The sequence below is a fragment of the Teleopsis dalmanni genome, chromosome 1 (genome assembly GCF_002237135.1).
Source record: "Teleopsis dalmanni isolate 2A chromosome 1, ASM223713v2, whole genome shotgun sequence".
In the NCBI taxonomy this organism is placed as follows: domain Eukaryota; kingdom Metazoa; phylum Arthropoda; class Insecta; order Diptera; family Diopsidae; genus Teleopsis; species Teleopsis dalmanni.
Genome location: NC_051846.1, coordinates 66,410,212 through 66,434,540, shown reverse-complemented (window position 1 = coordinate 66,434,540; position 24,329 = coordinate 66,410,212). Strand labels below are relative to the sequence as shown.

Below are 24,329 nucleotides of genomic sequence, written 5' to 3'. Positions count from 1 at the left end.
TACGAGTTTATTAAAAAGTGATTTAAATACTTCTATACATATTTAAACTATTACATAAGTAGTTACTTGTATATTTATTTTTTTTTTTTTCACCATAATGAAATCAAATTTTAACTTCCATATAAAATACATAATATATTTTAACAAACTTAACTCACAAATACAGTCATTTCTATATTAATTCTATATACTTTAACTTTAAATACATAACTTATAATGCCTAATAATAGCCTACTTAAGGGGCGTGAGCTCGTGGCATTGTTTAATAATATTTTTTGTTTTTTTCTTCTTTTTGAATTTCGCTTATAAGTATATAATTTAATAATTTTATTTTTGTTTTAATTTTTAAATAAATTTTAAATTTAATTTTTGGTATGTATTTTTAATTTTTTTTCTCTTACTTGCTATATTTAGTAAATTTTTTTTTTAATACTTATTTTACATATAAATATATTTTTTTATAGTAATTAATTTTAATTTAATTTTTGTCTTTTGGAAAGTCATTTGGTTTGCATTTGTTGCTTTTTTTTTGTGTTATTTAACTTTATTTGAAGTTTTGGTTTGCTTTATCTAACCTATTTTTACACTTAAACTTATGCTTATCACTACTCTAAGCTACTAACTTCGCTCTCTTAATATCTTCACAATACTTTTCATACATAAATATATTAAGTGATTACTAAAAATTTTGTTTAGTTGCTAAATACCTTGTCTTTTGTTTTGCATGCAAGCCAACTTGTGTTGGCTTTGGAGCCGTGGCTACTTACTTTAAGATTCGAGAGTTTAACATTTTTCGGTGTTAAATGTGCACTTCTCGCGAACTATGCTGCATTATATACTTAACCTGCCCGCCGCCGTTTCTATCCGCGCTTAGTATGATTGTTGGATTCGGCGATGAGTCTCCTGTAAGTGTTTCATCGTCATCATCTGTTACAACTTCCTCGCAGTAAGAGTAACCTAAGTCTTCATCGTCGTCTTCAGCTATTGCATCAGCAGTCGCAGTACTTGTTTGACATGCACTTGTCATACCCGCATTTTGGCTTCCTTCCAGTTGTGTACGCAGCTTGGCTAACAATTGTGGTGTGGTGCTTTCGTCTCTGGCAGCAAATGGTATTTGTGTATGTAAATTTTGACGATTTCCTGGTCTGCTGGCGTTTATGAATGCTGGATCACATTTGGTTAATGCTTCTAAAGCTTCCAAGGATGCAGCAGGATTACGGCGATTTGCAGTGTATGCGTACAAATTGTTGGCGTTGTCTGCAACGTTCGTTATACGCTTAATTTCATCGGAAAATTCTTCGCTCATTTCAAATTTTTCTTCATCGACTTCTGTTTCTTCCACTTCTTCTACTTCTTGCACGGTATTGACTTTATTTTCGTCCAACTTGCTGGTATACTCAACATCATCAACGATGCTATCGCCAACGGAGTAGTTTGTGTCTATGTTTGCATTTAATTTATTTGCTTGTACTTCATCACTGACGACTATTGTCGCTGCTTCTGTTGCTGCAGTTGTGTCAGTACATGCAGTAGCATTTCCTGTTACCGGTGATATAGGTTTGAAGGCGCGGTTCTCGTTCAGTGTGAATGGCTGAAACACCAGTGGGCCCAGATGGGCAAAATGTTTTGGTGGTTTAACTGGTGGTACATACATTCTCAGCAACTGTTGTTCCAATTGATGTTGTTTCTGCTGTTGTTGCAATTGCAGCTGCAGTTCGTGCAGTTGTTGTTGATACTGCATTTCCATACGTAATTGCTGCAATTTGCAAAGTCGTATGCCAGCAACTGTCTGCGATGGCTGAAAATGAAAGCTGTGATATTTTCGTAGTGGCAATCTTATTGGTCGCCCCACAAATCCAGCTGCAACAGCTGCATTTGTATCAACAGCGGTGACATCATCACTTGCAACATCAATAGTTGCATCAATTGCTGCCGTTGTTGGTAGTTTTGTTGTTAGTTGTTGTTCCTGTTGTTCATGTTGTTCATTTAGTTTTGTTACTGCATATGTTTGCATATTTATGACGTTTGATATCCTTTGCCTTGTTGGCAATTTTAATTTCTCATTTGCTTGCCCTAATCCGCATTGTTGCAATGGCACTTCATCGTCGTCGTCGTTGTCGTCATCGTTGTTGTTGTTGTTGTTGTCATCATCAGCAGCTTCGTTTGGCATTAACATTTGTTGTTGATTGCGTTGTTGGTAATAAGATTGCTTGTTGTGCTGTTGGTAGATAAGATTGTTGGCATTATTGATGTTGCATTGTTGTAAGCTAATTTGCTGTTGCTGCTGTTGTTGTGATTTAGATGTTGTTGTTGCTGTTGATGTTGATGTTGCTGTTGCTGCTGCTGCTGTCTGTGCAATGTACGCGGATTTGGTGCAATAATTGTATGTTTCGCTGTTGCTGACGCTGTTGTCGGTGATATACTTGATATGTGCGTAGGGGTCGCTGATAGTCTTTCGTCGTAGTTTCGCGAGGTTGATAATCCCGTGGGCGGAGGTGTGGGCGCTTGTCGTATATTTTGTTGCTAGAAATGGATTAGTATTTGCTATTGTTGACTGTTTTAAGTTTGAGTTAATATAAGCAACATGCAACGTCAACGACAAAATGAAAAGCGGGATTCAGTGTTTGTGTGTGTTACGCATTTGTGCGTGTTGGCAACATAAATCCAAATAAAAACGTTACCAAATGAAAAATATGAAATAAAATTAGGAAAAAAAACATAAATTTATTAAGAAAATAATAAAAATTTATGGTAAGTTATGGGTTAAAAAAATCAACATTTAAACATATGTATGAAGAAAAATTTCTCTTATTTTGTTTTCTCTCTGAACTTAGGAGCAAAGGGTATAATATTACATCCTAAGGGGTACTTACAGCCACGGAGTATAATAAAACCGTTCCAAATATATCTCTCTAGATGGAGATATAACAAAATTCTTGGTTGAGTTGAAGTTATGTATATGTACTATTACTATTTGACCGGTATAATACATACACATTAATAGCAAATACATTTGCAAATATATAATTGTGTATATATTTTTTCTTAGTTTGAAAGAAATTTTTCTTTGTTAAAAAAATTAAATGTGAAATTTATTTAGAAAAAGAAAAACTAAAGCATGCAAAGCATTAGCATATACAAACCTCATTTAATCCTGCTCCGCTTACTCCTACATTCATCACATTTGCGCGCTTTTTGCATTTACGTCCACTGGCACTGGCATTGCTCGCCACCGATAAAGATGACGAGGAGTGTGCATGATGCCCTAACTGATATTGCTCGAATTCTTCAGGTGTTGTTATATCTGCAGGTTTCTGATGTCGATTGCAACGTGCTGCTGCCGCAGTAGTTCTGCTGACAGCAATTCCGCCACCAATAATGGTGCCTGTTCCACTGCTGTACAGCGAATTGCAGGACGAAATTGATGTGGGATCAGTTGAACAAGCGCCAGTGCCATCATTTTGCGATGAAGATGCCGATTCGTAGGAAGAATTAACCAATGTTGAAACAGGTGAAGAGGCACGTTCCAATTGAGTTTGTGACTGACCATCAACGTTCATGTAGAGCGGCGTGGCTGCATTACTAGCTAAACGAGTAGTTTTCTTTTGACTTCCCATCGGCAAAGCATTTGGTAGACTATTTTTATTGGACTTAACTGACTTCGGTGTTTTGGGTGCTGGTGTGCCGTTGATATTGTTGTTGCGTGCAGTATTACCACCTGCCAAGGGCGTTACAGCTTCGTATGAACTATTGGAAATGCCTGAATCACTGCGATAAATGCTCAAACGTTCTGGTTCGATTAGATTGAAATCATCCTTTTGCTGGTGTTGGCGATGGTGATGTTTTTTCTTTTGGCTCGTGTGACCAGCAGCATGTGAATTTGGCTGTGGATGCAGCAAAACGGTAGCAGTGCCAGTTGTACCAGATTTTTGTTGTTGGTGTTGTGCATTGGTTGTGCTACTACTACCGGGCTGCGGATGCGGTTCTATCTCACACTCGTGTATTTGTACCGAATCGCTGAGATTCTCATATACGGGCGGATCATAGAAACGCATTGCGGACTTAGCTATAGGTGGCAATAAGCTGTTATGGCCTATTGCCTGCTGCTGCTGTTGTTGCACTGACGAACCTTGAGAATCAATATCGCCAATGCTACCACCAGCAAAGGAATGATGTCGTTTGCATTTCGCATTTCCCATTGCAGTCGATGGCGTGGTGGAACCAGTAATCATGGAGGCATTTAAGCCGAATACTGTAGGCGGCTTGTTTGCTGAGTGCTTATTTTTGCCGCCGGTAAATTTCAATGAATAAAACTTCTTATCTTCGGTACATTTGTCGAGCAGGTGTTTACGCTTATTGCGATGCATGGAACCTGTTGCCGATATAATAGCACCGTCGGCTCCAGTTGCGTACGTGCCGCCGCCGGCACCGTCGTTGATGTCGGTGTCATATTTCTTAAAATTTGTAATGGCCAGGAAGGGATTTGTGTTAGCTGCCAACGAGTTATTGGCGACAGTGTTACGTTCTACGACCGCATAGGCGGGGTAGTCATGTTCGATTGCGTTCAATAGTTGTGCATTTGATGCTGAATTTGAATTAAACTTCTGCTGCTGTTGCTGATGGTAATACTCGGTGTAGCTTTTTGGGAAGCAATTATTTAAATTGTAGGTAATTTGATGTGGGTTTGTGTGTGGAACTGTTGTGGCTCCATCTTGTAAATGGTGTATGGCTTTGTTGTTAGCATTGTTGCCATTACCCATTATGTGTTGAGAATTCATGGTCTGCGTCAGTTGCTGATTGCGTCCATATTGCATGGTGTTGTACTGTTGCTGTTGTTGTTGTTGTTGTTGCTGATGTTGATGTTGAAGCTGTTGTTGTTGATGCTGATGCTGATATTGTAGCTGCTGTTCTTGGTCGTAGTATTCTTGTTGATGTTGTACATGCGTTACTTGGCTGATATTTCCATTTAGTCTCTTGGGTCGTGGAGCGACGCGCACCACATTTGTGTTGTTATTAAAATTTGTAGAAGTCGTAGAGAACTGTGTTCCCAGTTGTTGTTGGAATCGTGTTAGTGGTTGTTTGCGGGCATTTTGTTGTTTTGTTTGTATTATTAGTAGTTTTAACGGAAGCACGTAACAGAAGCCAAAAAGAAATATATTTAAAGTTTTATTTTGGGTTAGTTTTTGGGTTAAGCAATTTAATTTTATTTGGCAAAATTTATTACTCAAAATATTAAAACAATTTGTGGTGTAATTTAATTTTGGTGTCAGTAACAACATTTAGAGTAGAAAATTTAATGTTAGTGACATGAAAACAATTAATTAAATAAAATATTAATATAAATGGTAATAAAAGAAATACAAAATCAGGATGAACAAAAAGTTACAGCTATATAAGTAATTTATATATGTGACAATTTAATATAAATTATTATAATTATATTTTTATATCTAAATATAAAAAATTTTTACTAAAATTTAATTATCTATAAAAAAAAATAAGTTTTCATTGAAAATTTTTCATAAATAATATACTTTTCTCGATTTCTCTCGATACGATTTTTTATATCCAAAAGTAGAATACGACTAAGTATTGAGTAAAATATCTTTTAGGTTGAAATATGAGGGCTGCCTTACAATAAAAAATCAATGTTTAATATGTAGTATTTTCAGAACTTCCTGAGAAAAATAGTTTGGGTACTTTAAGAAATATGATTTGAGAGATTTGCCTTTTTTATAGAACTTGACAGTTTGACTGGAATATATACTGCTTATTTTGAAGTATTCTTTTTAATATATAAATATCATTTCTTTTCGTTTCCCAATGAAAGCTGATGCAAATATTGAAAATAATATTGGTAGTAAGGTCAAAAACTATAAGAATTGCAGTAACAATTATTTTCCCAAATAACTATTTGCTTCATAATGGAGTTATTTGCAAAGGACTTTTTTATTAGTATTTACTAAAATAAAAATTGTATAATTTTTAATACAAAAGATACTCCTGAGGAAATGGAATGGAGAGTCTACATGAAATCGGTAGTAGATTTAGGCGTATATTTAACATAATTTTATTACAAATGTGTTGAAGTATTAAGAAATTTATAGATATGGTGTGAAAGAACGAGATATGCATGATCCAAAGGATTGGGTATCATAATCATCTATTTTACTAACGAAGAAGTGTAGGATTTCGATTTGCTTAAGCTTCATGGTGTATTCTGTAGTCGACTCATAAAATTATGTTGCTGGAAAATGCAATTATAAAAGTAATTCTGGAATTTCTTACAATAGATTTTGACAGATTGTAATATAATGTAGAGGTTAAAGAGAGATTATGCATTAGAGACAACAAAAGATTCAGGAATGTAATGATAGTTACACTGGTACATATATGTGTGCATATATGTGTATATTTATTTTATTATATATAATATTTGAAATAAAATGTTCTCTTATGGATACCACATGGACATTAGGATATCATCGCAAAAGCGACATGTCAATCTTATTTCGAGAAAGTACCTCATTTACATTAGAAAGAATTAGATTAATTTTGTAGGGTTATAATGTCCATGTACTCCACTTCTAACAGTCTATAGAATAATCTATTTTGTTACGGTTACTTCTGACTTAATCGCTTTTGGTTTAAGTATAATGAATGCCTTGGTTTTACACGAGATAAACATGAAAATAACTTTTTTTGAAGAGAGATGTTTTGAACACTAGTAAATAACAGCAACAAAATTTTATTATTTATTAATTAAATGTTAATTAATTAATTAATTTTTGCTTTATGACGAAATTGAAACTGAACATGTTGAGTATTAGCATATTATATTTTATCAGTTAATTAACTTATTAAACTGAAAAATTAAACTAAATATCTAGAAATGTTTATTATACGTGAATATATATATTTCTTTTAAATTTTTATTGAACTGTCACATATATCACCATTAGTTAATTAAGTGAATATAATAATTTTAAAATCATATTTAAAACTTACTTGTAGAACCAAAAGTAGAAAATATTTTGATTGTGATAATTATTATAAAGAAATTAAAGGTTAATTATTAAACTAAAAATAAGAAATGTTTGTATAAATATAGAAGTGTAATATATTAAAATACAAAAAAAAAATTTCTTACATATAAAATACTAAAGTAAAATCTACAAGAAGAATAAATTAAAAAAATTATACACTTAAAGTAGAAATAAATACGAATTATTAAATAAGTATATAAATTTATTATAAATATGTTTTGTATGTACAACTCAAAGAAAAATACTACATAATTTCATAGAGAACGACAACAATTTATTGGGTAAAATATAGAATATATACATAAAAATGGCAAAAATTATATATTTTTCTAATTGTTTTTTCTAATTTAAATGCAAACAGAAGAATAAATCAAATTCTTGATATTTTTATAAATGAAATAAAAATGTTTTTAAATGATATTTAATAAGAGAAATGAAGATTTTCAATATATAAAAGCATTTTAGCATTTGCTCAAATTTTTACTTTCTAAATAATACACAATGACATAAGTACTACATGGCGTATGAGTTACCATTTTATACATGACAAATACCAGAAAAGAAGGTTATGAAGTTATATATATATATTTATATTGTATATGTAAAATATGAGTTACAAGTTGATTTAAGATAACACAGCGATAGTACGAAATGATTATTTAAGCATATATATTTTGTATGTAGGTATGAGAGCAATGAGAAGTTATTTGTGTAGTGATGATGATTGTGATTATGTGATTGTTTCATTTCAAAAATACTGAAAGAGAGTGCGTACAAAATATATCTGTGACGAAAAGTATTAGCAATGTTTACACAATACGATTAAAAAAACTACTAGTTTTATATTTTGTTTTAAAATTAATATAAGCAGCAAAAATAAGTAGAAAATATTTGTATATACCTTATTAGGAGCCGTTTGCAGACCATGAAATGGTAGATTCTCATACTCGCCAGGTTCCGTCAATGGATCCCCCAGTGAAGATGACTTTTCGTTTACTACATTGGAGTTGTAATCATTTTAGTTTTGTCGTACGTTTTGTGTTTTGGAATAATTTTTAAATATTTATTTTTTTTTTATATATTGTTTGAGTTGAGCAGCAAATTTTGTTGTGGGATTACAAATAAACAGAAAAAAAAATAATATAAACAAAAATTTTATAAATAAGAATATAAAAATTTTATATAAAAATATATAAATTATTTTACAATATTCGGGACGGAAAACTTAATAATAAAATATTGAAATTAGATAAAAAGAATAAAAATAAAAATATATAAAATATAAATATATTTATAAAATAATATTTATTTTAACATTTTATAACAAAATTACCAAAGACCTTAGATCGTTCAACATTCACTTAGTATAATAATATGCATATCCCATTGATGCGCTTTTTAAAATGTAATTTATTACTAACATATCCTATAAATATAATTATAATAATAATATTATATATATAAGTGCAAAGTGTGCTTTTGAAGATCTTTTCTAATTTGTTTTAGTAATACTCAAGGGCAAGAATTAATGAAACAATATATGATAATTTATTATATTACAGCTTTAAGAATATACTTTCTTTACTTTAAACTTTCTATAATGTCATATTGGAAATGGTTTATTCCTGTTTTTGATCCAATTTGTTTTTATATAAAAAGTAGTTTCTACTTTTCCTAATTATCTAGTATAGTATAGTAGCATTATAATTCTATACTAATAAAAAACAGTAAATAACCAACTATTTCCTAATAGTATTTCAGTAATTATGTTATATATATTGTATCAAGATACGATTAAAAAGTAGTTATAATTGATTAAATTATTTATTTACTTTTAACATTTAATAATAGATTTCATAATATTTATTTGTTATTAAAAAAATAATAATAAATATTTATATATTTAATGTGAACAAAATATTGTATTGTAATATTGTATGGTTAATTGCAGTGGCAGGCAATCAGATAATATAGAAGAATATACATTAAATTCATTCCCTCGTATTTAATAGGTCTTTCGTCTTTTACCGATGTACAGTCTGATAAGCAGTCAAAGAAATAACTTTCTAAAAACTCATTTCTTGTGATATTCACAGAGCAAGTGTTTAATGATTTATTTTTCTTACAGGCTTCCAACTTCTGCAGTAAAGATTTTGAGGACAGCACAGTTTTTTTGCGTGGGTCCCTTTACACCATTGACCAGAAACAACTGCAGTGAGCTTTGCAGTGTTCCCAACAACCAGTTTTGATAAGTTTTCAAGATCTATTTTTGTTATATGTGAGCCATATTAATCTGCACATGACTTAAGTGTCTCTCATTTGTTATTAGCAAACTGACATTCTTTAGCCGAGGTAACTTTTCCTGATGGTTTCTAAATCGGTACCGCTAGAAATGCATTTAGGAAAGGACCAAAGCAGGTTTCACTATCAGCTTTCTCGTTCCCTTCTATACTCCTATGTAGAGGAACCCATATAAAGGTTATGTCAGCCAATCGGTTTGTCACTTGCCTCTGTATATTCTTTTGTTATCTTTTATTTTGTAATGAAGGATTTAAGGGCTATTCAATATTATATATAATTTATATTGTTGTCTTCAGTTAACGTTAAGTAAATAAAAAATAATTATTTTCCTGAACTATAAAAATCTTTTTAATATATTTTTGTATATAAAGCAACAGGATATGAATTTTTTTTTTGTAATGTTTGAAGATCCTTGTCGTTAAGCGAAATATTTATGTATTTATTGTGCTTCATTTGGTTTCAATTGGATAAATCTTAAAATTATAAACGAGAAAATGAAACAATTTAAATCAAAATTAAAAACAATTACTTAAATTGGAGAAATTTCTTATGTAGTAATTAAATGATGAAAATCAAAAACTCTTGAATAAAATAAAATACTTAAAATTCCTACAATTTTGATCAATCACTTAAGAGTGTTAAAATTTAAATAATTTAATAAATTTTTTGAACTTCTTAAAAATTATTGTAATACACAAATAAACATGCAAATAATTGAAAAATATGTAAAAAACATTACAATTTAAATCATGCTTTTTTTGAAGAACTATTCAGGTGTTGAGGTTTTTAGAATTTTAATAAAACTCGTCAATAAATAAACTCAAGGAACTTAAGATACATACAAGACACATACGAGCAATAAAAAATCAATAAAAATTTTTAATTAAAATAACATTATATAAACAAATAAATAAGTAGAATTTCGGAACGAATTAAATGTATTTACAGTAATTTATAAATATTTACACAAGTTGAAAACATTTCTTACTTGATATTATTTGTTAAATGAGTACTTCGCACGATGAATCGTTTAGGATTACTTACAGTTTAAATAAAAATTAAAATAATTACTATAGAAAACATTTAGATAAACTATGAAAATTGTGATTGTGATTGTGATAGTATACATTTCAAATATTTTTATGCTATATTACATATATATAAAAATTATTAGAGAAATTTTAAAAATTGAAAAAAAATGTGTACTGTTGAAAATATCTTAGAAGTTTTTGCATTTGAATATTTATTATTATTTATAATTGAGACATATTTTCAGACCTAAAATGCTATTTAGAATGATTTCAGCTATATCTCCTATATAAGTTTGCTTTGTTAATTTCTTTAATCAGTCTTCCAACTCTATAATTCTTATGTTTTAATCTATATTAATTTATATTCATTATTAATTTTAAAATGTTTTTTTTCAATTCGAAAGCTTCTTAAGCTAGTATTTTCTAATTTCATAATTTCATAATTTTTTGAGACCATACCAGTATGCTTCATATGTTATATATTTTTGAGTATGGGAAATGGACCAATAATTTTACACAGCTGTGAATCAGCTCTATAAACACTAACCTAAATTAAAATTGAGCTTACAAATAATCACAATAATTTAATCTATAAATTATATATGATTAAATGGATCCAATTTTTAAAGACAATTTATTTAGATGGATTAGTAACACTGTGCTGTCAAAAGTAATAACTTATCGAAGCATATGGCTATAGAAAACAATCTTAAAAATGGGAAAGAGTTTGCTATGTTCAGTTTATCTTTAGAAAAGAAAAAACACTTTTTAAGGGGAAAACACTATATCAACCGTATAGTGTCTCTTTATGGAACACCAAGCAATTTTATGCTCTAACTATGAGAATCGCCATTTTTTTCTGATTGTAGTATATTAAGTAAATGAGTCCAATATTGGTTGTTTATTTGATCACAAAACGAATGTCATCGAATAATATGACTATACGAAAAAAAATTTATTAATAAATAAATTTACGTATAATGAACATACAATATGAGAACACTTCTCACTTTTCTCCATCTTAAGGGTTTCAGTATATATTCATGTTATTTAAATAAAAATTCCGTTTAGAAAATATTATTATTCTGTCATAAACATTAATCCTCTCAGATCAATATCCAGTTTTTAAGATCTTTTTGATCCTTTAAGTACTTGATATTGGCCTAAAAGGATTGATTCGTAATTATTTATTTTTTAATAAAAGACCTAATTTCTGTGCGAAAATTCGTATCATTTCTTGAGTAAAAGCTTTAAGCTGTACTAGAAATAATTTTACCATAAAATTCTAATCGAAATTAGTTATAGATGATAATGCAGTTTAAGCTCATGTTAATCTATTAGTGGCCGATATATGATTGTTGGAAAAAATTAATGTTTACATGGAGACCATGTTAGAATGTTGTAATAAGCACTTCCAATGTATAAAAAAATTGTGTTTATAAATAGTAATATAAGTTATGGAAAATTTGATTCAGATTAACACTTTGATTAATACCTAAGAATTATACTTTTTCGATTACTTGCCAAAAAGTGATCTCGGTTTACTTTTTTGTACTTTTTTTTTGAAAGTAGCCTTCGTCTTTTGGTTTACAACAATTATAAAAAAATACATATTATTTTGAAACCAGACAGACACCTGTAGTACAATAAGTATATATGGATTTATAAAACTAACTAATATTTAAAAAGATGATGATTACTTGGCAGTATTTGAAATATAATTTTTGGTCAGCTAAAAAATTAATTAATTAAAAATATGAGTTTATTACTGTAATTTACTATTTCTTAAAAACCCTTGAATTAGTAAAATAGTTCTCTTTTGTCATAATTGATTTTGAAAGTTAAATTTAAAAACAAATTTTTTTTAGACTCAAGTGATACAACTGAGGAGTTTCCCATAACTTCATATCAAATATATATTACACTTGAGTCATATAATTTAAGAAGATTTTTTCTTTAATGTAGAAATCTGATTTAAAATAAGAGGCACCATATGAAGCAGCCATTTAGAATTTCAAAAATAGTGAGAGCCATGCGATCCATAGACTGTACATCATTGCTTTAGTCAAATGAAGTAAACCTTAAATCACTTAAGCTTTAATTGGGTTAAATCTTAAGTCCCAGTAAATAAAGTGGAACAATTCTTCAGCTGTTGCACCAAATAACATAGTGGTTAAGTTTATCCAACCAATGCCTGATAATAATATATTGCAAAATTACTAGTAATTATTACTACATCTACTCGCTACTCGAAAATATATTAGAACATGGCCGGCTTTAAGTTCCTGCGATAAAAGTTTGCGTATAGGGTGTTGTCATATATAATTTAATATATAATATATTGTAATATATTATAATTGCTTTCATAAACAAGTTTATATTAATAATAATTGTTATAATAAATAATTATAAAGTATATAAAATTTCATTACTACTTCACATTTTAATCGTAGTCCTATATGAACTTTGTAGAGCAATTGCTCACTGATAACCTTAAGTATATAATTACGGATACTTTTCGTGCAAAAATGTCAACTTTCGTGGGGTCGAAATTACTTGACTGCACTTTATAAATCATAATTTAGTTTGAATATTTCCAGTTCTGCACAGCGGACCCATAAAAAGGAGGACTGCTAAGTTCGCTGTCGTTTGGGAACTAACCAAACGCGGCAACTAATTGGGTGCCAAAAGTAATATGTTCACTTCACACCAGGTTTAACCCTTTAATTACCGCAGCGAACATTTTAACAGCACACATTTTTTTTACATGTATATAAAAAATTATTAAAAAAAAGTTAAAATTGTAGTGATAAAGTGTAAGTATTTAAGCTACGAAAGTTTTTGTTTCTTAAGTTTTTTATGTTAAATAAAAAATATACAAATTTGCTCGTATATATAAAACGGTTGATTGTTCATAAAATAGTTGAGTGAATTTGAAATGATTTAATGTGTGATAAAAAGTAAAAAAAAAACAATAAATGAAGGAGCTTAAATTTTCTTACTTTGTACTCGTTCGACTTTTGTTGGAGCTACGGTAGAGACTTTGCGTTTCTGTAATGGCGGAGGAGCTGTATGAAATGGCGGCGGCGGACGCGGTGGTGGAATCGGGCTCTTCAATATGCCGCGTTGTTGGTTCTTCGTCGCGCTCCATTTGCCAGTGCTGCGGGTAGTCGCGCTGTAGGGCGCCATTGTGGGTGTAGTGTGTGTTTGTATTTGTGTATGAGTTTGAATTTGAGCTTGGGTCTGAGTTAGAGTTGGAGTTGGAGTTTGAGGCTGGCTCTGAGTTTGTGATGTTGTAGCCTTGATTAATGAAGGCGTTTGAAATGTCACAGAGGCACGTGATAGGGTATTGCTGGGTGAGGCGATCGCGACTGTTGCTGCAATTTCCGTTGGCACTGAGGCGGTATTGGTGTTAATAATAGCATTACTTTTTTCATTACTACTAGCATTTAGAGGCGTGTCATTATTATTATTTACATTATCGTTAGCGTTGTGTTGCGTGAGTACAGGCGTCTTTTTATAAGTGACTACATCAATGTTAAGGCAAAATATTAAAAACACAAATTGAAATAATATAAAAACGAAAAATAATATTAAATTAAAATAATGCAAAATTAAGTGTGGAAAATCACAAAACAAAAATGAACAAAAACTATTTACCGCTGCCACTGCTACGTATGCCTTTGAGGCGATGTTGTGCGGAGAATGGTGAATTGTCATCGCTTTCGTTGCGTTTCCAGAAGACTTTAGCGCCACTAAGGACACCGCCTAATAAGCCCACATGACTACGTTGACTGTCGCGCGTTGTATCCGTGCGCTTTGTGCGTCTGAAAATATTGACAAAAAACGTTTCCACTCGCTGTAAATTGCTTTGTGTGACTTTGGTGGACTTATTTGGTGCTTGAACGATAGTTTCCGATTCAATTTCTGGCAGAGTGTCAGCTTGTATTTCGTCTGTGTTGGTTCTTGCGCCAACAGTCTCACTTTGTTGCGTACTAAAAGGCGTCGATTCACTTGTGGTTGCTGTTGTTGCTATTGTGGTTGGCAGAACTGTACTTCTTCTCGATACAGCAGCTGTTAAAGGCGTTGGTGATACTGTCAAATGCAGCCTCTCCTCAGCAGCAGCACGCTGCATATTACCAACTGTTAAAATTTGATTACTTGTATTAACTATACCGCTTATATTCTTTGGTGGTGAGGTTCTATGCGGCAACGTCTGACATGCACTATTTTGTGTGCCACCAACACTGCGATCCACACTTCTACTTCTTGTATTTATGCGTCCCAGCGTTGCTGTTTGCGTTTGTGTGGATGCATTTTGCAGCGAAGTTTGTGCTGTGCTTGGTGTATTATTAAGTATGGAGGTAGATGATGAAGCATTGAACAAAGATGATGACAGTGTGCTATCATTCACATGCTGGAATGCTAATGCTGATGTTGTGTTGGGTTTCAGTGTCATGCGATTGACCGCTAAATTTTCTTTTGTGTCACTGCTGACGTGCACCATAACACCGGGACGTAGCGGCCAACGTGGTGGCGACTTGGGCGCCTGACTATGTTTAACGTTTAAGTTGGGTGTGGTGGCGGGCGTAGTTGTGTTGGTATTGGTTGTGCTGTTATTTGTGGGATTAGTGAGTTTTGTGGGTGAAACAATTAATTTTTGCTCAGGCAATTGTGGTGCTAATAGTGATGTTGACGGAGGATTAGTTGGCTGTAATTTGACTTCTTGTATTGGTACTGGCACGGCCACACCCACTTGTGGCACTGTCGGCTGATATGAAAGCACGCTGAGCCAATATTTATTTTAATTAATTTGTTGGCATTTAGTGAGGATATTCAAATAACGGTGAGGATGGTGTTATTTTGTTGGTTTCGTGTTTGTTTTTTGTGTAAAAAGCAAAATAACAAGCAACAACAATTACAAAACACACAGACACACATATTATTAAAGTGCATATGCAACGAAAAATATTCAAAAAAAAAAAAAATAAATTAAAATTAGTTGTGTTATATACTATATAATTATAAATTAAAAATTGTTATTCACTTTAGCATGCTATTATTAAATAAATAATATTATATTCAACATTAATATAAATTAACACTTATATATTATGATCTCAATAGAATCGAATTATATGAGTTTCTGAAAATTCGTAAAGGTTGCTAACAGAATAGCAACTACATTTTTAGTTAATACCGATGAGATAAAACACTGTATTTTTCTCATAATTTATTATAAATATTCAACTCTTTGCCCTCAACTTTTTAAAGCAGGTCTATTCATAAAACAATAAGTTCTCAGCAAACGTCGGAGATATTTCGCTGCAATATGCATTCTTTGCAACTTAAAATAATTACTTTCATTGCATTATTCCTTAATAGGAATTGAGTTCATGTATGCTAGTCTGATATATGGCGTGAATGCAAGCCATATAGCTATATTAATACCCATTAACTTTAATATGTTATCAAAATTTCTCGGATTGATTTGGACCCCTATGGAACTCAAGGATAAAAGTATGCTACCACTACATTTAAGTGGAAGCCCGAAAGGGCTATCATTATAGCCTTTGAAAATCTAAAAGTTAGTAATCTTTCATGACTTGAACTATAAGAAAATATAGCAAAACTGTCAGTAAGCGGAAGTATTTGCGGGAAGAATGGGACATAATGTGGTACATAATAGTATGATTTCATTATATTTAAGTAAAGACAGTGGCTTTTATTAAATTTAGCAAAATCACAAAATAATTAAATCTTTCTTAAATTATTGCATGTTGTAATAGAACCTGCAGTTTTGTAAACTGAATGTCATTTTAAAAAACCCATTGGTAATCTAACATTTTGATGAGTGGAAGTGCACGCCTCAAGGTATTCTACGCCGTTAAACAAAATGATGTACCGCACAGCAACAGAGGAGAAGCCTGCGTTTTAAATTACATTTCGAGCTCACAATATTCTTCAAAATTTTTTCTCCATATGGAGATCCATGGTAAATATTAAACTATAAAATAGGTATGAAGCCAAAGAGTTTTATATTATTGCAAGTATTACTATTTGCGTACAATTTGAAGTTGTTTTTTAAGAATGCTTCTCTTAGGTCTGACAACATTGTTCGTCAAGCATTCAGATGGTACCCCTAGGGAAGTAGCAGTCGTATTGGGGTACCTGCCAGAAAAGGTGGAAGCCCTATGCTCCACTGGGAGAAGAGGAAAATAAAATAGAAGTATCTCTTGAGATTTGTTTTGACAGGAATTTAAAACTTGTAATATAATTTGAATACAATATTACTTGAATCTCTTTTCTTCATGCTCGAAAGACTTTTCATTTGTGCATATATATTTAAATTTTAATTTGATAACATTTTATAAAAATTTCTACTGCTATGTAGAAGTATCTCTTAAACCTTCTACTTTATTTATCGAAATAAATAATATTCAATTTTCTTTCTCACTTTAATGACTGAATTGTTATTATTAGCTTATGAAGTTAGAAACTGTCATATATCAAGGAAATTGATTTTATTTGAGTTTAAACAAAACTTTTTCGAAACTATTTTAAACTAATTATATTAAATGTTAATGTTTATAGTCAAATATGACTCGCCTTATGACGAAAATAAACTATTTTTAAGTTAGAAGGGTTCGCACACTAATAAAACAACAAAAACAAAAACTTTTAATTAATTTATTGAAATTAAGATGACCATGCAACGCTGTTTCGAGTATCGCCAGATACTGATGATGAAGTACTCATACTCGATATAGCGTTATTCGATTAAGGTTGTATGATCAACCAAATTTCAATGAATTATTTAAAAAAATTTTTGGTTTTTGTTTAATTACTATTCGAACCCTTCTAACTTTACTACTTTTTATAAATAGTTCATGACTATTTAGCTATAATATAAACAATTTCTGTACAATAAAAGCGTGACAAAACTTTTAATGCAGAAAAGTTAATAATATATTATATCTAATCTTATTTCTTAGCCTTTAGAAGTTTGTGGTATCACAGGAATAGCGTTAATTCGTACATAGTTCAGCGCTTAAAAAGGTAAAGACTCCATGAGGTGAAGGTAGAGCTACCTGACAGTTCTATGAATTTCGCTAAGTCGCTAATATTGCATTATCCAGTTTTATAATTTACTTATGATGGCTTAATAGTTCATGCATTCTTATATTAAGTAATTTTCTTAACCGAGTTAAAAAACGATTATCTCAGCCATAAAGCTGACTAGTTGAAGTCATTTGATTAAAATCAATTCTTCATTCACTCATTCATTGTATTGATACAGCAAAGCCTCAAATACTACCGTAAAGAAGACTTTGGTATATTAGAACAACAGACATGCATAGAGATCTAAGAATCGACTCAGTGAGAAGTATATCAAGGATAGAGCCCTAAAATTATTTACAAAAGTTGATACGTTGCCTAACCCCGCTCTAACAAACCTTAAGTCCACCTAAGGACGCACAGAAAGATATGCCGATCTACGGTCCGTCATCAGTTAGATAATAAATAAACGATATTGTTTCTAGTATAGCTAAAGTTTAGTGTGGGGTAGGGATAAGCACCCCAGCCACAATAGAGTAAAAGTGTGCAATAGCACTAACTCAAATCACAACAACAACATACAGTTGCTCAAATAATGTGTTGTGATTCTATTGAGATACATTTAATATACACTCAAAGAAAAAGTTGATATATAAAAACAAATTATTAAAAAAAAATGTTTTTTAGATATTAAGACGTCTTTAGCTTATTAGTTTTAAGATACAATAATAAATACAATAATGAATTATCAATTCTTTTATTAAATTTATTCATATGAGAAAAGTGAATTGAAGTGCTTACCTTTGTGTAGCGCTAATGGTTATATCCGTGTGATCTTCAATATAAAATTTAAAATGGCGGAATGGCGGACGTTTTATGTTTGTAAACGTACATGAAGAATATGTATGTGTGAGTATGTTACCAGCGAATATGTTTGTATGTGTTTTGAAAGCATTTTTCATAATGTCAGATGTTAAATTCATTTCGATATCAATTTTTTTCAAATTTTTTTTTGTTTTACGATATCGATATTGATATTTATCGTTGTTGTTTTAAATAATTTTAATTGTATTCCAAATTATTTTTACGAAACATTAAAAAATTTAGCAAAAAACGTTGGCAGGCATTAAAGCAACAATTTTTTTTTTAAACAAATTAGCAAATAATTAAAAGCAGCAATTTTTGTTAAAGTATTTTCGATTATTTTTGTAATAAATGTGTTAAATTTAAATTGTTTGTTGTTTTTTTGGAAGTCATTTTATTGTTTTTTTTTTTTTATTGTAAAATTTTTTTTCAATAAGTTTTTTGCAAAGCATTTGTGTTGTAATGTTTGGGTTAAGTGTATTCATTTTACCATTTTAATTGAATTTTTATGAACATTTTTTTCAGGTTTTGTTCAAAGTTTTTGTTTATCAATCAATTTGATTCGAAGCCAAAAGTATTTATCAATTGAGTTTGTAGTTTCAAATTTGTTGATTTGTCGGTGTGTATGTGTGTGATTTGTTGTGTTGTTGTGTTGTTATGTTGATGTGTATTGGTTAGTTGATGTTGAAGTTGGTTTTGTATTTTGGTTGTTGCAAATTGCATTGATGAAGCGCACATTAAAAGCATTTAATACGGTTGCAATATAAATATGCGAAATTTTGTTAAATATATAAAAATAGAAAAAAAAAAACATTTTATTTAGTTAAGAATATTACAAATATTTACAAAATAAAGGTTTAGTTCGAACAAATGCAGTTGGAATGAGTATGTGGCAGCGCATATGTCTTTATTACAAAAATCGCATTTATATGTCCTGTCTGTGCTAGAACAGTATAGCCACACCCACTACACAAAAACATTTTATTCTGTTTATTATTTATTTCGTTTTTTTTTAGTATATGTATATAATGAAAATAACTAATATTATTTTAAGTGAAATTACAGTTTATTTTTTGAGTATGCAGACAAATTAGTAATAATGCAGCATGCTTTTAGGCGTCGTTTTATATTTTTTGCATACATTTTAATAGAGTTTTTTTACTTAAATATTATACGTTTGGGTAAGTTTTAAATTAATTGGATTCGTGAAAAAAATAAACAAACAGTTGAATATAAATTAATTTAAATGTTATTTTATGTAATATTATTTTGCCATTTAGTGTAGAATTTTGTGTACAATTTGTTGTAGTTTTTTGCTATGGAATTGAACGAATTTAATCGAATTTATTTTTTCAAAGAAAGGCAATTTATAATATTAATTTTTGTATCATGTGCTAAAGTGCACTGCAAAACACATAAAATTATATTATTTTATGTATAAGCTTTTGCAGTACTTGTCAAATTTTAATTAAAATTTATGCAAGAGTCCTTTAAATGACACTTAAAATTTGATTCGGTTTTTTCTGCACTTAAAAGTTAAAAAATATTAAGTTGATTTTTGAAGTAATTCAGTTATTGAAATTTTAATTTTTTAATTATTCAAATTAAAAGGGCAGCAGCTTAATATAGTATACAAGTAGCAAGCAGGCAAATGCTTAACAGAATAAATGCATTTAATAGGATTGGCACATGCATTTTCATTCATTTGAATTGCAGTCTCAATTGCAGCGAAGTACATTGTAAAAAGCGTGCTTTAAAATTATTTAAAAAATTAAATAATAAATAAATAAACTTTATTATTTGCATGCTTAAAAAAAATAAATCATTAATGAAAATATAAATTTAAATAAAATTATTTAATATCAAGTGAAAATAAACTGCAGGTCACTAACAGAAAATTAAAATTTATGGCTTGAGTAAAAAACTTAAAAAGTAAATTTTTTTTTCGTAAGGATTCCAAAAAAAAATTAAATAATAAACCTAACTTTGAAATAATAATCTAAAATATTTTGATAATAGCTTTATAATTATTCTAATTTTACCAAATACTTTGGGTCTTATATATATTTGTGTGGAATAGTTCACATTATATTACAAAATAGGTGTACTTACATTTATCCTGACGTCTTCGGCGTCGGCATATGCATATGATTATGCAGCAAATGATGACAACGGCTAAGAGTAGAGCAAATATCGAAACCAATATAATGATTAGTGTCGTCTTATCCCAACGTTGCCACCAAGCTAATTGTTCTATATAATGTAAAAAAAAATATTACTTAGTAAAGAGTATAGACTTACTAATTTAATTTTTTTTACTATATTAATATTATAGTTATATGCGATATAAGGTAAACGGGGTACTTTAAACTTAGAGAAATTGGGTATGAAATAATGAGAATTTGCTCAGTTGGCAGTATATTTTTATTGATTAATAGTTTTGGTAGTAGCCTTTAAATAAAATTTATAAATATATATATTACTTTTTAACGTTTAATTTAAAACGTTTTTCCATTTTAAATATATTTAGATAAATTAATCAGTTTTTTCTAGTAATTATTAATTAGATAATAATATATTCTAATTGCTCAGTTATTATAATGATTTTTAGATTTTATTTTAGTAAGTGAAAAATTGCATTAAACACCTCTAATTAGTATTTTTTACAACTACAATAAATCTTTTTTTTTGCTATAGTATCAAATAATTATAATATAATTGTTTAATATATGTGTATAAATAGTTTATATACATTTAATATAATAACATATTAAATAAGTATTTTTAAAGACTTATTGGTGTGAAAACTATGATATCCAAGAATATTTGATTTTGAATCAAGTTAATCCGTAGTCTAACCATGCAGCTGTTACTAATAGTGCCAAATAAGTCGTCTGTGGTTTTTGTACAAAATAGATCCAGTAAATCATACATTATCTTTGAAAAAACTTCGTACAATAATCATCAGATCATCTTTGGAAAAAATTAACCAAATTTATTTTTTTAAGGACGATATGGCAGATATGTGGCAGTATCCAAAATAGCTGCACGGTTGGCCCAAAAACTTACTAATTGAAAATTTAATCATTTTTATTAAGAAAAGTAATTATCTTTAATTATGTAAACTAATACACTTCAAATAAAGTGCCATCCAAAATATATCATTGTAATGTTCGTACACTTTTAAGCACTAATATACATAAGGTATTATAAACTTTGCAGTAACAAAACAAAATTTTTAAAATTTCTAAATGGAAGAGAGTGCCAGCTCTTATCAGATCGATCTTCCAGTCCAATGAGTGTTATTTTTCTTGACTCACTTGATCAAGATCTTATAAATTCTATTCTTCCCGATTTAATAGCTCAAGTTTAGAATGCGTCACTAATTAAAAAAAATCCTAAGCAGTAACGTTAGTTCTGTAAATACATGCTAGGCCTTTTAGAAAAGCAACTTAAAAAATTAATAGGGTAAATATTTAGCTAAATTGCATGTGTTATATGATCATGAACACAATACGCGTAACTTTTTTTTAAAATAAAAACAATGCTTAACCAAATATATGTAATTGCTTATAATTCAACAATAAAACTGCCGAGAAAATAACATTTTATTTTATTAATTACTCGACGAAGTCTACTAGTAGTAAAGAATTAAATTTTGTAATTATGTATTTACTTATTTATACTGCCAACTACTAAGCATATAAGAAGAGATAACCTTGTACAATATATATGGTGGGATATAATGAGTAAATGAGTGTAGGTAATTTTAATATAATTTAAGAAATCTTTAAAGAATACATAATTATAATTAATTATTAATTTTTATTATAAAATGGTCAAACATGCAGCATTATATATATTCTTAAAATTTTATAAATATAATGATACTTTTTTGTAATGATACGTAATGTTCCATAATAGATATCTTTCATAAGATTTTTCTCTTTTGTACGAAAATTTATTTAGTTATATTCTATTAAGTATTTTTTATATTTACATTATAAATCATGTAAATATAAACACCTGAAATTAACTAAAATAAGTATTTGGTATTCTATATATCTTAATTTTTGAACCCACCGAAATTTTATATCTAGAACGAATATAAATATCTGCACATAAAGCATTTAATGGTACCGAATCAATTAACAAGCTTGTGAAGAAGAGTACCTATTCTATGTTTATAAAACCCAAACGATTCGAGAGTTTATATGACTTTGTAGACACTTTAATATAACATATATATACTCTTTATAAGTCTTCTCAAAGTCTCGTAGTATTCTCGTACTGTATCCAAGATTTCATTACCTTTTCTGCGAACCAAACCCTAAAGCATACTTCATATCTAAGTTCTTATAACGCAAGTTTGATAACACAACTATATAATTATCACGATACTATTGAAGAACTGAAAATCTATCGCCATTCTAGACAAACTATTCTTCAAAAATCTGATTAGAAACTAAAGGTTGGTAGAAAATATTTTGTAAAAAACGAAAATAATGTCTGACTAATCAGACTTGAATAGAAAATAAAGTTATATATAATTATACAAAAACAATATACTGATTTGTGATTCTTAAAACATGAGAAGATTTATTTCATATTACATCGAAACTAGACTATAACATTTGAAATTACTATATGGCTTTAAAAATATTTTAATTTTGAAAGGAATTTGTTTATAAGTAATAAAATATTGAGTATTTGTAATGACAAATATATCACATAAAAAGTTGTAAAGTTGGTTAGGTCTTTTTTATTTCTATTCCGTGTAAGTGTCCATTATAGACAATTATCTACTGTCTATGGTTGACACAAAAAATAGAGTTAAAATAATTTTAAGATATCTTTTTGAAGCTCAAGAATCTTTTTTAAGGATTTTTCGTTACTGATTATAATTTTTTTAAACGAAATTCTCTATCGAATGAATGACAAAACTGTTGCCATCGCTGAAATAAAAATTTCTGTGACATACACACTATCCTTATAATTAGACCGTTACCGATACAAATAATGACATTTTTGTTTAATAACTTTTATGAAAACTCACATCTCCGCAAATTAAAATTTACACAATAGAACAATTTAAATATTTGAAGCGCGTTTGTGAATGGGTTCGCCACTGCTGCCCTAGCATATTCAATCCACATTCTATATAGACTGTGCAATTATAAAGCAGATATTACTTTCCACAATTAACATATCGTTGCTCTTTCCCTTCTCATATAACATAATTATTTAATATTATCATAAACATTATTTTGTGGTAATATGTTATGTTATGTTAGCACCACGCCCATTTCTTTTATATGTACTAAAGTGTTCTTAAAGCAGGATGTATCCTGTGTCTTGGAATTCAGTGTAGAGAAAATTGATACATGGCTTAGAAATATTTATCGTTCTAATACTAGATTCTAACTGTAATATCATGGTTTTATCAAGATACAGTGATTGTGTACAGTTTGAATAGTTTTCACTGTTTAATTGTAATTATTCTTGATAACAACTGAAGGAATCGTTTACTAAGTGATGTACCATAAAAAATAAGATTTTGAAAACTTTTTTACAATGGTTTTTAAGGGGATTAATACCCATAAAAGCTTCCATAATACCCATAAAAGCTTCCATAATTTGATTCCAAAATGAAGTGTAAGTCTCTTCTGTTAATGGCTGAATATTATTGTTTTTATTTTTATGTAAACACAACTGAAGATTCCAACCGGACAAAGGATTTGATTTGTTTGGATAGAATTTTAAAAACTTTGATTTGTAGCGGTAAATAATATCAAGAATTCTTATGAAATATTAGAGTCTGAAAATTTCAATTATAGAGGCTAATGCCTTCAAAGTGAAGAAAAAGAAAAATTAAAGCAAATTTGAGAAATTCTGATATACAGAAATTCGAATTTTGCATATTCTGTTGTATAAAAATATATTTATATTATAAAAAATATATTTTTAATTATATTAAATATTTCAATTAAATATTACCACAACGCTTGATATTTAAATTAAATACACT

At 29.4% G+C, this 24,329-nt stretch overlaps 1 protein-coding gene across 1 annotated transcript in view; it reads right to left on the bottom strand.

Moving 5' to 3' along the window:
• The window catches only part of LOC119683244, a 222,246-nt gene that overhangs the window by 5,738 nt on the left and 192,179 nt on the right, over window positions 1-24,329 (bottom strand). The window contains exons 19-25 of the mRNA XM_038096886.1: window positions 20,414-20,554; window positions 18,239-18,272; window positions 14,039-15,165; window positions 13,381-13,905; window positions 7,948-8,042; window positions 3,144-5,039; window positions 803-2,554 (exon numbers count right to left, since the gene is read on the bottom strand). Of these exons, the coding sequence (XP_037952814.1) occupies window positions 803-2,554; window positions 3,144-5,039; window positions 7,948-8,042; window positions 13,381-13,905; window positions 14,039-15,165; window positions 18,239-18,272; window positions 20,414-20,554 (5,570 nt within the window). The remainder of the gene's footprint in view (window positions 1-802; window positions 2,555-3,143; window positions 5,040-7,947; window positions 8,043-13,380; window positions 13,906-14,038; window positions 15,166-18,238; window positions 18,273-20,413; window positions 20,555-24,329) is intronic.